A 12,014-nucleotide genomic window follows, 5' to 3' on the forward strand; every position below is an offset into this window, starting at 1 on the left:
TTTTTAATTACATGATGTCATTTTTCATAATGACACATTCAATACTGCCATTTTTAGGACTCCCTAAAAACTTGGTATTTGACCCAGATGGTTTTGCCAGACTTAGCAGTGAAAGCTCCATGACTCTCTCAAGCTGTTGAGAGAAATTTCTCCTGCTAAAAAGCCCAAAAGGTTAACTTCTCCAATGTGACCATCTCAGCCCGGCTCTGAGTGAAGGTTAATACTTTATATGATAATGTGTTTGCACCTTTATATGAATGCAGAAGAAAAAAAAATAAAATTAATCAAATCAAAAATGGTTTTGATTTGATGAAAATGAGAAGTTGGAGTGAGTGCCAAAGTATGGGATAGTTTTATTCTTAAAGCTTGGAAAATTAGACTGAATAATACAAGCATCCAATATGAGATCTTTTTTTTTTTTTTGGATGAATGTCAATTATGAAAGAATACAGAATATTTCATGTTTTACTATGATTTGTGTTTTTGGTCTCACATGGAAATACATGGGCATCTATTGATGCAAGATACAAGACTGATAGCAGGATACAGGCCCCGGCAAAATGAGAAGATTTTTGTGGTTGAACATAATTTAGTCCATCAAAATGTATATTTTAGTACTTTTTAGTTGTACATATTTTTTAGTGTAAGATAATGATGGTCAATTTGAGAAATCATTATCAGTAGGTAAAAGTCATTTGAAAATCCGCAGGGAAGTCTACAGTCACTGTACACTGTAGACAGTCAAGGAGCAAAAATTGAACTGTGGCTTTGTAAATCTATGATGACAAAAAAAATGAAAAGTTACAAAAAAAAGTTACAGTAAGGCGGGAGGCCTTTTGCTGGTTTAATCTTAGGGTTAAGGCAAAGATTAATTAAATAAAGATTTTTAGTTCTGGTTTTGCTTGCTTATCCAAAAAGTAAAGGTACAACACAATGCAAGCATACGAGAACATGCATAAGGCACACAACACCCATCCTGCGTCACACACGGGCTCCACCCCTGGGTGAAATACTGTTTTATAAGTTTTGACCCGTCTTTTGTCATGTGGTGCTGTCCCCAGTCACCGTACTTAGCTAATCACGTACTCCAGAATAACTTTGACATTGTTTTTGCTCTGGCACAGAGGTTCTCAACCAGGGTAAAGCCCCCAGGGGCCCTTGAGGGACTATTTAATGAACTAAAGTAATGAGCCCAATGTGAGTAAGAGTCATAAGAGCACATATTCTGATCAAGGGTTTCACTTCCTCCATGGTTATTTGTACAGATGTAGATAATAGGGCTGCAACTAATGATTGTTTAATTATTGATTAATACACCCTTTATCTCGATTAATCATTTTGTTGATGAAATTTCAGAAAATAGTGCAAAGTGCCCTGTGTAATTTTCCTCAACCCCTGGTGATGTATGCAAATGGTACATTTTTTTCCAACCACTGGTCACAAAATCCAAAATTATTCAGTTCATATACATGTATGACAAAAAAAAGCATCAAAATCTCTCTTGAAAAACAAAACAAGCAAAATTACGACGCCTATTTAATTACCAGAATAGGTACCAATTAGTTAATCAACTCTTATAAAACTAGATTTTATAATTTATTCAAATCACTATTAATGAATATAACTAATTAAGTAAACTATTCGTTTTTCTAATTTACCTAATATTAATCTCTTTGGAGCGCACACCCCCAGGTTTGCTTTTTGCAGTGAATGTAATGAACTATCATGGCTCAGTTTGCTGGGTTCATACCTGTTTTAGGATCCAGGCAGCCATCTCATGTCCACAATCAAAGATGACATGGAACTCCTTTGCCTTCTTCATCTCCTTCAGAAGTGGCTTGGCATCCTTGGTCTCTGTGGGCAGCTGTCGGATCTTCAAACGAATGTTGTATCGTGACGGTGCCTTGATCAGCTCCTGCAGTCGAATGAGACCTGCAGACAAAGAGGACACATATAGCGTGAAAAAGGAATTTTAAAGATCCAGCTACATGCTGTGTTTGATCTTCTGCCATTTTGAAGTATCTCGGAAGCTGAGGAGGCCACAAAAAAAAGAAAAAAAAACACAACTGGATTCAGGTTTTCTCAGCAGAAAAAGGCTCATATGCATGCCTTCCTAATCCACAGTCTATTGATCCTCCTACTCATGCTTGGCAAGCAAACACAGTGCTACAGACCTATCAAGAGAATTTAACACCAACCCAGCACATTGCACTCTTTTATTCCAAAAGCACAAAATGGAAAGAGCCTCGATCTGCACCCTCCTACAGAAACTTCCAATCCCACAGAAGCCTCCAAAATGCTGATTCGCTCTCGTCTTCCATGATACCATACAGCAGCATGGAATAGGTTCAATTTGATCCTGATGGAAAGCTGCGGTCTATCCTGGCCCTCACACACACTTCAGATGTGCTCTGATGAGAGAGTGGCTCTGTTTGCCCAGCTTGTACTTGCCCCTAGGGAGCCTGATGCCACCGTCACATATTGAGCTACAATCTTCACCTTTCATTTCTCGGCCACACACTCAGGTAGAAAGCTCTCCGGGAGATACTGCGATGAGATTACAATGAGTTTCTCCCCCAGTAAAGAACTTCAGAGTGCAGGGATGAAAGAGGCTGGATTGATGGGAGAGATGATTACTTGTCATGGGTATAAAAATGGATGGAGCAGCGAGGATAGTTTGAGAGGGAACTGGAGAGAGATAGGATTTTTTTTTTTCGTGGAACCACTTTAAGATAGCTCAGCCTATTTTTTATTTTGAAATGAAGTGCTGTGTGAGCAGTTTAATGGTCTTACTGTGAGTGGGGCTGGGTCTCCCTGAGGCCTATAGAAAGATTGGTGTGAAATAGGAACATGCAGGTCTTGTTGTGAAAGGTACCATTGTAGGGAGGAATACTGAACCACCTAGAGCTTTCCCCAGGTAATCCCAATAGATCCCGACTCTGGGGCACGTCTGCGTCTCCCTGTTTTTGTTCGTACCGACACTTTGGGAGGTGTTAAGCAAGAAAAAAAAGGATCTGTCAAGGGAGCTCAACGTTTGGGAAACACTGTCAGTGTAGATGTTTGCGAGCTCTGGCTAATGCCTTCAGACTTTCCCCCTGGATCTTCTAACGGCTGTGTGTGAATATTTTATCCCCTCCGATAGTTTTTCCTGCCAGCCGTCAGATAGGCTCCAATCAGCAGCGCGGGGCCCTGGAGCATGAAGCTGTGTGATTACAGCCTGGGACCAGGTGGGAGCGGTGGGGGGAAGCAACGCGGCTATGCAGCTGTCACACTTTTCAGGGGCGTCAGGTGTGTTACAGCAGAAATCCTCCACAGAGGATGTCCGAGCCGCTCCTATCTGACAGAGAGAGAGGCGAGAGGTCACCTTTTTGGCATCTCACTGGGGCAGTTTGCTGGAGAACGAGGGTGTTAACGTACTGAGCTGCGAGGCGGGAAGTGAAGAGAGGTCAAGGAGATGAGTCAGAATAATGTGGCAAGTGGGACGAGTCATAGTCCGAGGTTAGCGCACATGCTGCAGGATTGGCTATTTCCTGATATGTATGCAACAGATGTGACAGTGGGGATGCTGGAGGAAGCAAAACAGCAGTAAAACTACCACACTTAGTTGTTAAAAAGGAACAGAAAAGGTTTAAATTTCTATTAAGCTGCACAATTTAGGATGTCAACTACAAGACAATATTCATTTAGCTCAGAGTAAGGAGTGAATTCATTATACAACCTGTCGAAAATTTAAACCTCCTCTCAACTCTGCTCAACTCTGTCTAATTTACCTGCATTAAGCTGTCAACCACGTCACGCCAAATAGCTCATAAATTGCGAATGAGCATTTGAATATTGTTATCTTCTTTTGAGTGATTACACTTTACCTCATGAAAAATATCACTGCACTCCGGCGAAAATATGACTAGTCTTTTAAAATGCATATTACGAGCCTCTCCACAAAGTCACAGGGATTGACGAAATGGCTCACAGACACATTTGATAGCCACCCTCAGAGATCAAGTGTCTCTGTGTGTTATTAACGTCTCTTGTCAGCCCCCACATACTACAAATCTGCATTGCATTAATCTGAAGAGACACTGGGTCATTCTGGGTAATGTGGTTCTCTTTTTTTTTCTGTGCTTCTGCTCACTCTCCTGGAAGACTGACATGGGCAGCACCTGCAGGACTGAGGCAGAACAGTAAGCTATTGATTTCTGAATTAACTTGACAGGTTACAAAGCACTCACTGAACTCTGAGCAGCAGTGCTGCTTTTTTGCACTTCACCTGGTACCTACTGTTTTTTTTTTTTTTTTTTGGACAGTATAAAGGCCACAGGTTTTAAACTCTGTCACGCTTGGCATGCAAAACAGAAGCGCCACTGGAAGATGAAGACAGACACCCACTGTACCTGTACCTGTGCTGTCGTCGTACACGACAGTGACTGTTCTCCACTTGAAGAAGTGCACCAGGTCGAGGATGGCTCTACTGAGGGAGGAGAAGTCGGGGTACAGGCTGACATAGTACGAGTCTCTGTTGTCGGATACTTGATGCTTCCACTTGGTCTGAATGTGGGGCACTCCCAGAGCATTGCAGATGGATTGCACTGCGTTGGCCGACGAGCTGTGTGAGGGGCCAAAAATGGCCGCCACCCCGAGGGAAAGCTGATCACATGCTGGTGGGGTGACAAGCAGGAGAAGCAATAAATGAGCTTTTAAAGTTCAGTTTCTTAATTTTATTGGTGTTCATTTTTTGCCCATCTATATCATCTAAAACAAACAATAAGTGACAAGAATAGTTGCCTTTTTTATGGTTACAAACTGACTGATTGCGCAGCGACACTATTGCACTTTTTTAACAGGTGACTGTAATGTGTGGTGATGCACCAGCAAAGGAACAACAGAGGAAGACTGCTAGCAAGGAAAACATTGATGTACTCATGCAGGTTTTGACGACTTTAAACAAGGGCTTTGTACAAGTAGTAGCCTGCTGTAATCAATTTAAGTACAGTGCATAGATTTCGCACTCAAATAAAAAATTGGACAGTTCTTTATGTAGTAAATAGAGAGTGGTTTTAGACACAGCCCATGATGGTTGGAATTGATTTTCTTGTGTTTGTCTCCAATCTTTGGTGGTTAATGTTCAATTCACACAATCTACGAGTTGTTACACCAAACAGTCAATAGCAAACATTTAAAATTGGTTTGCAGAAACATGCTGTAACTAAAATTTGGATTGATTTATCCTCCTTGTATTGAGAGTTGTTGTCCTTTTAGTGATTTTTACTACATTTCTGATAAAAATAACTGTTCACAATACACATTTAAATACATGGGAGACAGATGTCAAACCGTGCATTTCTTAATTTCTGACATGTAATTACAACTGAGCAGATCTAGACACAGCCCTGTTGCCAGAAGAAAATGTTGGCGTTGTATGTCTCTGCAAACAACAGATGACATTTGTAAGTTTTATACATAGCACAGAATCAAAGGTTCTAAAGTGACGTAGTCAATGAGTTTATTATGTCTTCGGGAGGCGGAGTGAAAAGTGTCATGAACAGCATGACACACACCCAGGTAAGACAGCTGCCAAGCATTAGACAACTGTTTGAGACCACAAACAACACCAGTTGCATCGATTCCACAGTTATCTGTGGCACTGAAACAAGGTGTTTGAGCCACTGAACATGGATGATTTACCACAACCCGTTCCTGCTTTTCCAGCGGCTTTTGTTTGGTCATTTTTAGCCAAACATAATCTCATTCAGGTGTTTTTTGCACCTAAACCTAACCATAACGTTGTTAAGAAACACTAAGTTTAAACATATTGGCTTCATAATAAAGTACACATGCATCTTTTAACATTTTATTAAGGGTCTACTTAATGACATGTATTTTATCTCTGCTTCTGTCTATTGCCGTTTCTTGTTGCTATTGCTGCTCTGCATGTCTGCATGTTATGCATAGTGCACCAAAGTGTGCTTCATGCTGAATTCATGACTTTATGTGCTGAAAAGCTATATGTTGTTGCTTCATGTTGCGTGCATGGCTATTTGTGCTTAAATTGTTTTGTACTATTGTTCTATTGTTACTTGTTGCTTTGCATGGCTTGTGTTCTGTCTTGGGAGGTCCTGTTTGTTGTTGCTGTTGTTGTCTTAAAGGTGTCATGCTGCTATTGTTATGTGAATTTCATCATTTTACAGGTTTCAAAATATCTTGCCAAAGGACTACAGTTGAAAATTAGCCTGCCGGCTGCCGACATTTATATAAGTGTTGATCAATGTTTGTTGTCTTCATAGATAAAATACATTAAATTAAATGCATCGGTGATTTGCAGAAACATACAATGCAAACATTTTTTTCTAGCGACTGGGTTGCTAGACAACAAACAAACTACATAGGAGGAGTGAACTATAAAATGACAAAGAACTACAAAACAAGCACTCATGGTGAGGTTCTGATAAATGTCCTTTCCATATGTGCTGACTCACCTTTCCTGGAGGCCTCAAAGCTGTCAAAGATGTTTATTCTCTGGATGTCATAGGTCAGCGTGGTGTTGGGGAGCAATGTGCGGTTCCTGTTGATTGTGTTCAAGGCAAATTTAAAGGCTAGTTCCTCTGCTCCGGAGGGTCCGCTCTCAATGGATTCAAATATTCCTCCTGGGGGTCAAGAAGAAAACAAACAGCTGAGAACAAGACCTCTGAGTCGCCACTTCCTTCTCCTGTAATTGCAATAGATTCCTTCCACACAACTAACATTCAAGTAAATTATCGATATGCAGGCAATTACAGCTCCAGCAGTGCCATCATTTTCAACACTGATGCAATTGTTTTTGATGCTTTACACAGCTCAGTCAGAAGCTGATTTACAGTGTGTATTAGGCGTCCGGATCTCATGTGATTTGCATTCTGTGGCGGTTGTCGGCATAATTATAGGCAATTAGTTACATTGGGAGGTGAGTTCAGGGGTGAGTGCCCTTCTTTGACTCTCTCGCTCAGCCTTGACAGAAAGGTTCACTCTTCCACTTTGTCCCATCGATTTCAGCGATTCTCAAATGAAAGGAGAGGAAAAGAAAAAAAAGAGAAGATGAGCGCAGGGAGCAGAAAAATGAGGGCAAAAAGACAAAAAAAAGGTAGAGGAAAGGAGAGAGAGAGTCATGGGAGGAATCAGGAAGATATTTTAAGTGTGACAGAGAGAGAGGCAGGAACAGAGACAGGCGGAGTGAAGGAGAACGCCAATCAAATCAGAAATTAAGATAAAACATCAGGAAGCTTTTAATTACACTCATTAAAAACAAATCGACTCAGAAGTTCAAATGATTATCTCTGCATCCTATTTGACTGTTACTTTGGTTGATTTTTTAATGGGAGCGTGTCCTGATGTGAGTTTCACGCTGTGCCTGCCTGAGAAATCTTGTTACCTTTTGGATATATGTGAATCACACCTCGCAATGCTCATTAATTGTCAAAGTAAAAGCCTCAACACAAAAATAAACAATGCACGCTGTTTCACCATGCCACACGCGCCAGACAATATAATTACCATCGCAAAGGAAGGTGTTGTCAACTTAAAACAGCTCCCTTCAGACTTGTCAATTACTTTGAGCTAAACAAAAACGATTAAAACTCCAGATGGTCCTTCAGTGTGGTTCAGAATCTAAAAACAAAGGAAGACAATGTTTGAACTGACCCGCTACAAATGTGTCTCATATCAAGATTATGTCGAGACATATTTTACCTGCATGCATTTGATAGTAAGCAAAAATGCTTGCATGAATTTGATGCCAACATGCATGGACATGGTACAGTTACGATGAAATTACTATGTTGTTAAGATTTTTTTTTTAATTAGATCAAACCAATCTACAAGCCAGGACATCAGAGTTGCAACTAATGATTATTTTCACTGCTGGTTAATCTGCTGAGGAGTGGCCCATGTCCTCAAATGTTTTGTTTTTCCCACAATCAAAAGATATTCAGTTTACTATCATAGAGCAGTTAAAAAAACAGAAAATCACATTAAAAGAGTTAAACAGAACTCAACCAATTCTTGATTATCAAATTAGTTTGCGATTAATTTAATACTTGACAACTAATAAATTAATTGATAAATCTGCTGCTCAACAGGACATACTTAAGTAAGTATTTGACTGATGGAAAGACTGTTAATACAGTAAAAAGATTAAAAAAAAAATACTATTGGAATTGAAGCTACCTGGCCAGAGAAAATAGAGCAAAAGAACTGTGGCATCTGCTTTGGCTCAAGGGGTAGAAACCCTACAACTACCAGAATGCACTGCACCAGACCAATAAATGCTCATGATGGTGTGTGAGGTATTGCTGGCTTTCAACACAGGAAACAAAAAAGCCAGCCCATAACAAACAGTCTCCAATTCCAATTAAAACGGTGCATGAAAACTTGCAAAAAATATGCACTAAAACATTTTAGGCAGTGCCGCGGCAACGGAATCTCGGCTCATATTTTATCAGCACTGCTTAGATTAACCATTTGATCTATTTTTTTTTCAGCCTCTTACAATACAGATAACAGTATAATGCCCACTTCCTGTTCACAGATTCTCGTATTACAGCCAAACAGTGGAGTACAATCTGTAATTTGAGCAACAGCCCTGCAACCAGCAAAGCTCCGCTGTGAAATGCATCCTTCAGCAAATTTAAGCTGAGAGATGAGCAGGGAGATCAGGGAGCTGGTAAGACCATTTTTCATTCACACATACTACCCACATTATTATGGTACAGAGCTTGTTGAAAATCGGCAAAGTATCTCTTTAATTTCAGGCGTAAATGGGGTCAGCGAGAATGATGATAGTATTTTTGCACATCCATCATTAGAAAGAGGTGAAGTCATGTTAGAGGTGGTGCAATATGCGGAATATGTACCATATTACAGTTTCAAAGAGAATTCTTCTATGTCAAACAGCAGAAACAACTGTAGAGTCGAGCAACTACTTTCAACTTTAAAAATAAACATATTGATAAAAAAAGGTGAACCCACGTAACGAAAGTGGGCACACCTTTGAGGATGTACTAAATCCTGAGAAAGCTTTACAGAAATCAAACTTAAAAGAGAATGGATGAAGGGGGGATGGGAGGAGATGAAAGGGGGTTGTGAGAGAAGCTCTGAGAAAAACTCCCGGAGTCAAGAGCAGAGTTCAGTAGTCCATCCACGGCTCCCATCCTCTCGGAGGACAGAGAGCTTGGTTTGACGAAATCCAAACTGAAAAAAAGTTTAAAGCCTGTTTATCGATTCAATTACGGCGAGCGCAGGAAAAAGTGAAGCTGAAAGAGAAAAAGACAGAGAGAGTGACGCATTTTTTTAGTAGAGACAGAGTGAGAGCTGTACAGTTAGAGACAAAGCAGCTATAAATAGCATCTGGCCATGGTGGGGAGTGATAGAAAAGGAGTGCAGGAGGGCAAAGAAGATGTCATTAACTTGAGCTTTATCACTGTCAGGACAGTACACCCATATGCTGTGATTCCTTATTTTATGTTACAACATTTTCTTTTATACACTATAGAGAATTGAAGAAGGTAATACGGAGAGAAAAAAGAGACTGACCTCTAAGATGAGAGTAATTCAACTAAAACACAAGAATCTTGTGCTCCAAACAAAGGCACTTTATTACATTTCTTGTGCTTCACTGTCATTGAGTGTTAATAATGAGGTTTTCACATGCAGTCCTCCTGCTATACACTAAAGTGATGTGCTGCTATTCATGGCATTTCATTTCACTGAAATTGCACATCAATCTACAAAAGAACGAATACCCGAGAATCACCATTAAAGATGATTGGAATCATGTCAGTCTGACCTAATAGATAATTATTTCACTCTTGCCCTGAGGGAGCAGACCGAGCTCCACTGGCCTGTTCAACGAGTTTGAAAATGAGCATAAGGGTATTAAGTTACGCTCATCGAATTTCTTTGGCACACTGTATGGCTCGGACATGCTGGTTTAAAACTAATCATATACCTCTGAGAACACAGAAGAGCAGGAACATTAAATCAAGTCCACACAGGGTTACATTTAATATTTTCGAGGAGATTTACATCAAACACAATGAAACAGTTACTGTTTGATGTACTGCTCCTTGGAAAGTAGCATGTTACGTGAGAATGAATCGGTGTAGATTTTAGTTATTTAGAGTAGGTGCATTTGCACCCCTGAATAAAAACAGTAAAATAACCCTTTAATGTCCTCACTAAGAAAAAAGCTATGGATTTTTTTTTTGTCTTGCATTTTGTATTTCCTTGGGGCAATAATAAAACATATCAGTTTTTTGTATTTGTTTTTAACAGATCTCATAGTTTTTTTAAATATAGGCCTCTACCAAACCGTTGAAATGTCACGCCATGGTGTTTGTAAAAAACAAACAATAAAAACCCAACAAAAAATCAAAATAACACATCATGCACGTGGTCATATGTTAGTATATCTATTTATAAGTCAGTTGTTTGTTTTTTTACCATGGAATTAGTAGTATTATTTCCATGTATTTATTTCTAGATATAACATTACATAACTTTGAAAATATCTCAGAAATGGTGAAAATTCATACCAATAGATTTTTTTTCATCAACTATAAAATTAAATAACATTAAATATGTGGATTTACAACAGTGAATATTCATCCTTTTTTATTTCATTAAAATATTAAATTTTATGAATAATTTTATCATTTCTGAGATATTTTCATTATATTATTAAAATATTACATTTATTACCTTTACATAACTATCTAAAAAGGACCATTCAACCATTTGGTTGAATAGTTGTTTTTTGTAAATATGATGACATTAAATCTATCATTTAACAACAACTTCTGATCAGAAGATTACATTGAAATACATCAGTTTAGCTCTTACTGCCTTTACCATAAAGGGACAAATCAAGCGTTTGGTAGAGCTTTTATTTCATTTATTTTTGGTATCAAGTTACATAAATCTCAGCTTAATCTCTCCCTTATGTCTAACGTGGCGTTTTTTGTTTCTAATTTCAAGGATTCAAGGATTCTTTATTGTCATTTCAGCCATGCAATATATGAAAAGAACAAAATTTAGAACTCAGGTCTTGATGATCATTAAATCATAACATTATAATGAATAAAACACTGCAGGGGGCAAAGTGAAAAGGCATACTATTTAAAGACACAGTGACATGTAGTTGATTTTTTTTTTGTTTTTAGCATAATATACATAAACCAAATGATAGAGATGGCTCAATCAGGCTGAATTAAATTCGACAGATTTTTCATTAAGATATAGTGATTCAAAATGTGCTCCACCAAACAGTTGAGATATTAACACTGTTTTACATCGTTAACTGATGCAGACACAGCATAAAAATTCACCAGAATGCAGGATATTAAGTGTTTGTGGCTTTAAAATTTCTGGTGGAGAACCTCCAAACCCTTTGTTTCATATGTGTCTGCCTTAATGTTGAAATGAGACCTATGCCCTTATAAACTGTCACAAAAAGATTTCTTCTCAAACCGGAATTTCAGCATTTTGGAAAATGCATGCACACATTGTGCATAGGGTATAATGCATATTTAGCTCGCTTAAAGTCTAACAACATTTGGTCTTGTATCATCTGTCTACCCATCCTCCTCCACCACTTGGTGCTGTGGTCAGTGTGATTGCAGGTGTGTGAGTTACAGCTGAGATAATCAGTGTGTGTGTGAATTATGGTGCCACCATCATTGGGACTGGTGTGAATTATAGTGCAAATGAAAGCTCTGAGTGAGTTATGAGCTGGATAATCACCCTGACGAGAAAGCAGGAGTGTCTGTGTGTGTGTGTGTGTGTGTGTGTGTGTGTGTGTGTGTGTGTGTGTGCGTATGTATGTGTGAGAGAGAGAGAGAGAGCCTGAGCAGAAAGTGGAAATGGAAAGGGGAGGTGGAGGGCTCTTCTATGTAAATTTCACTCATTTTAATGTTGTTTTTCTTCCACATTTAATCAAGCACATTTTGGATTGAACATTGTAAAGTGCTCTCCAGTGGTCATTGACT

At 39.0% G+C, this 12,014-nt stretch overlaps 1 protein-coding gene across 2 annotated transcripts in view; it reads right to left on the reverse strand.

Moving 5' to 3' along the window:
• LOC121955375 (glutamate receptor ionotropic, kainate 2-like) overlaps positions 1–12,014 on the reverse strand; it is a 72,178-nt gene that overhangs the window by 42,263 nt on the left and 17,901 nt on the right. The window contains exons 2-4 of one of the 2 annotated variants that reach the window (XM_042503308.1): positions 6,474–6,641; positions 4,398–4,655; positions 1,751–1,932 (exon numbers count right to left, since the gene is read on the reverse strand). In XM_042503308.1, coding sequence (XP_042359242.1) covers positions 1,751–1,932; positions 4,398–4,655; positions 6,474–6,641 — 608 coding nt within the window. Of the gene's footprint in view, positions 1–1,750; positions 1,933–4,391; positions 4,656–6,473; positions 6,642–12,014 lie in introns of both variants that reach the window. The other variant, XM_042503307.1, reaches the window with a different exon arrangement.

Source organism: Plectropomus leopardus, chromosome 16, assembly GCF_008729295.1.
Source record: "Plectropomus leopardus isolate mb chromosome 16, YSFRI_Pleo_2.0, whole genome shotgun sequence".
Lineage (NCBI taxonomy): Eukaryota > Metazoa > Chordata > Actinopteri > Perciformes > Serranidae > Plectropomus > Plectropomus leopardus.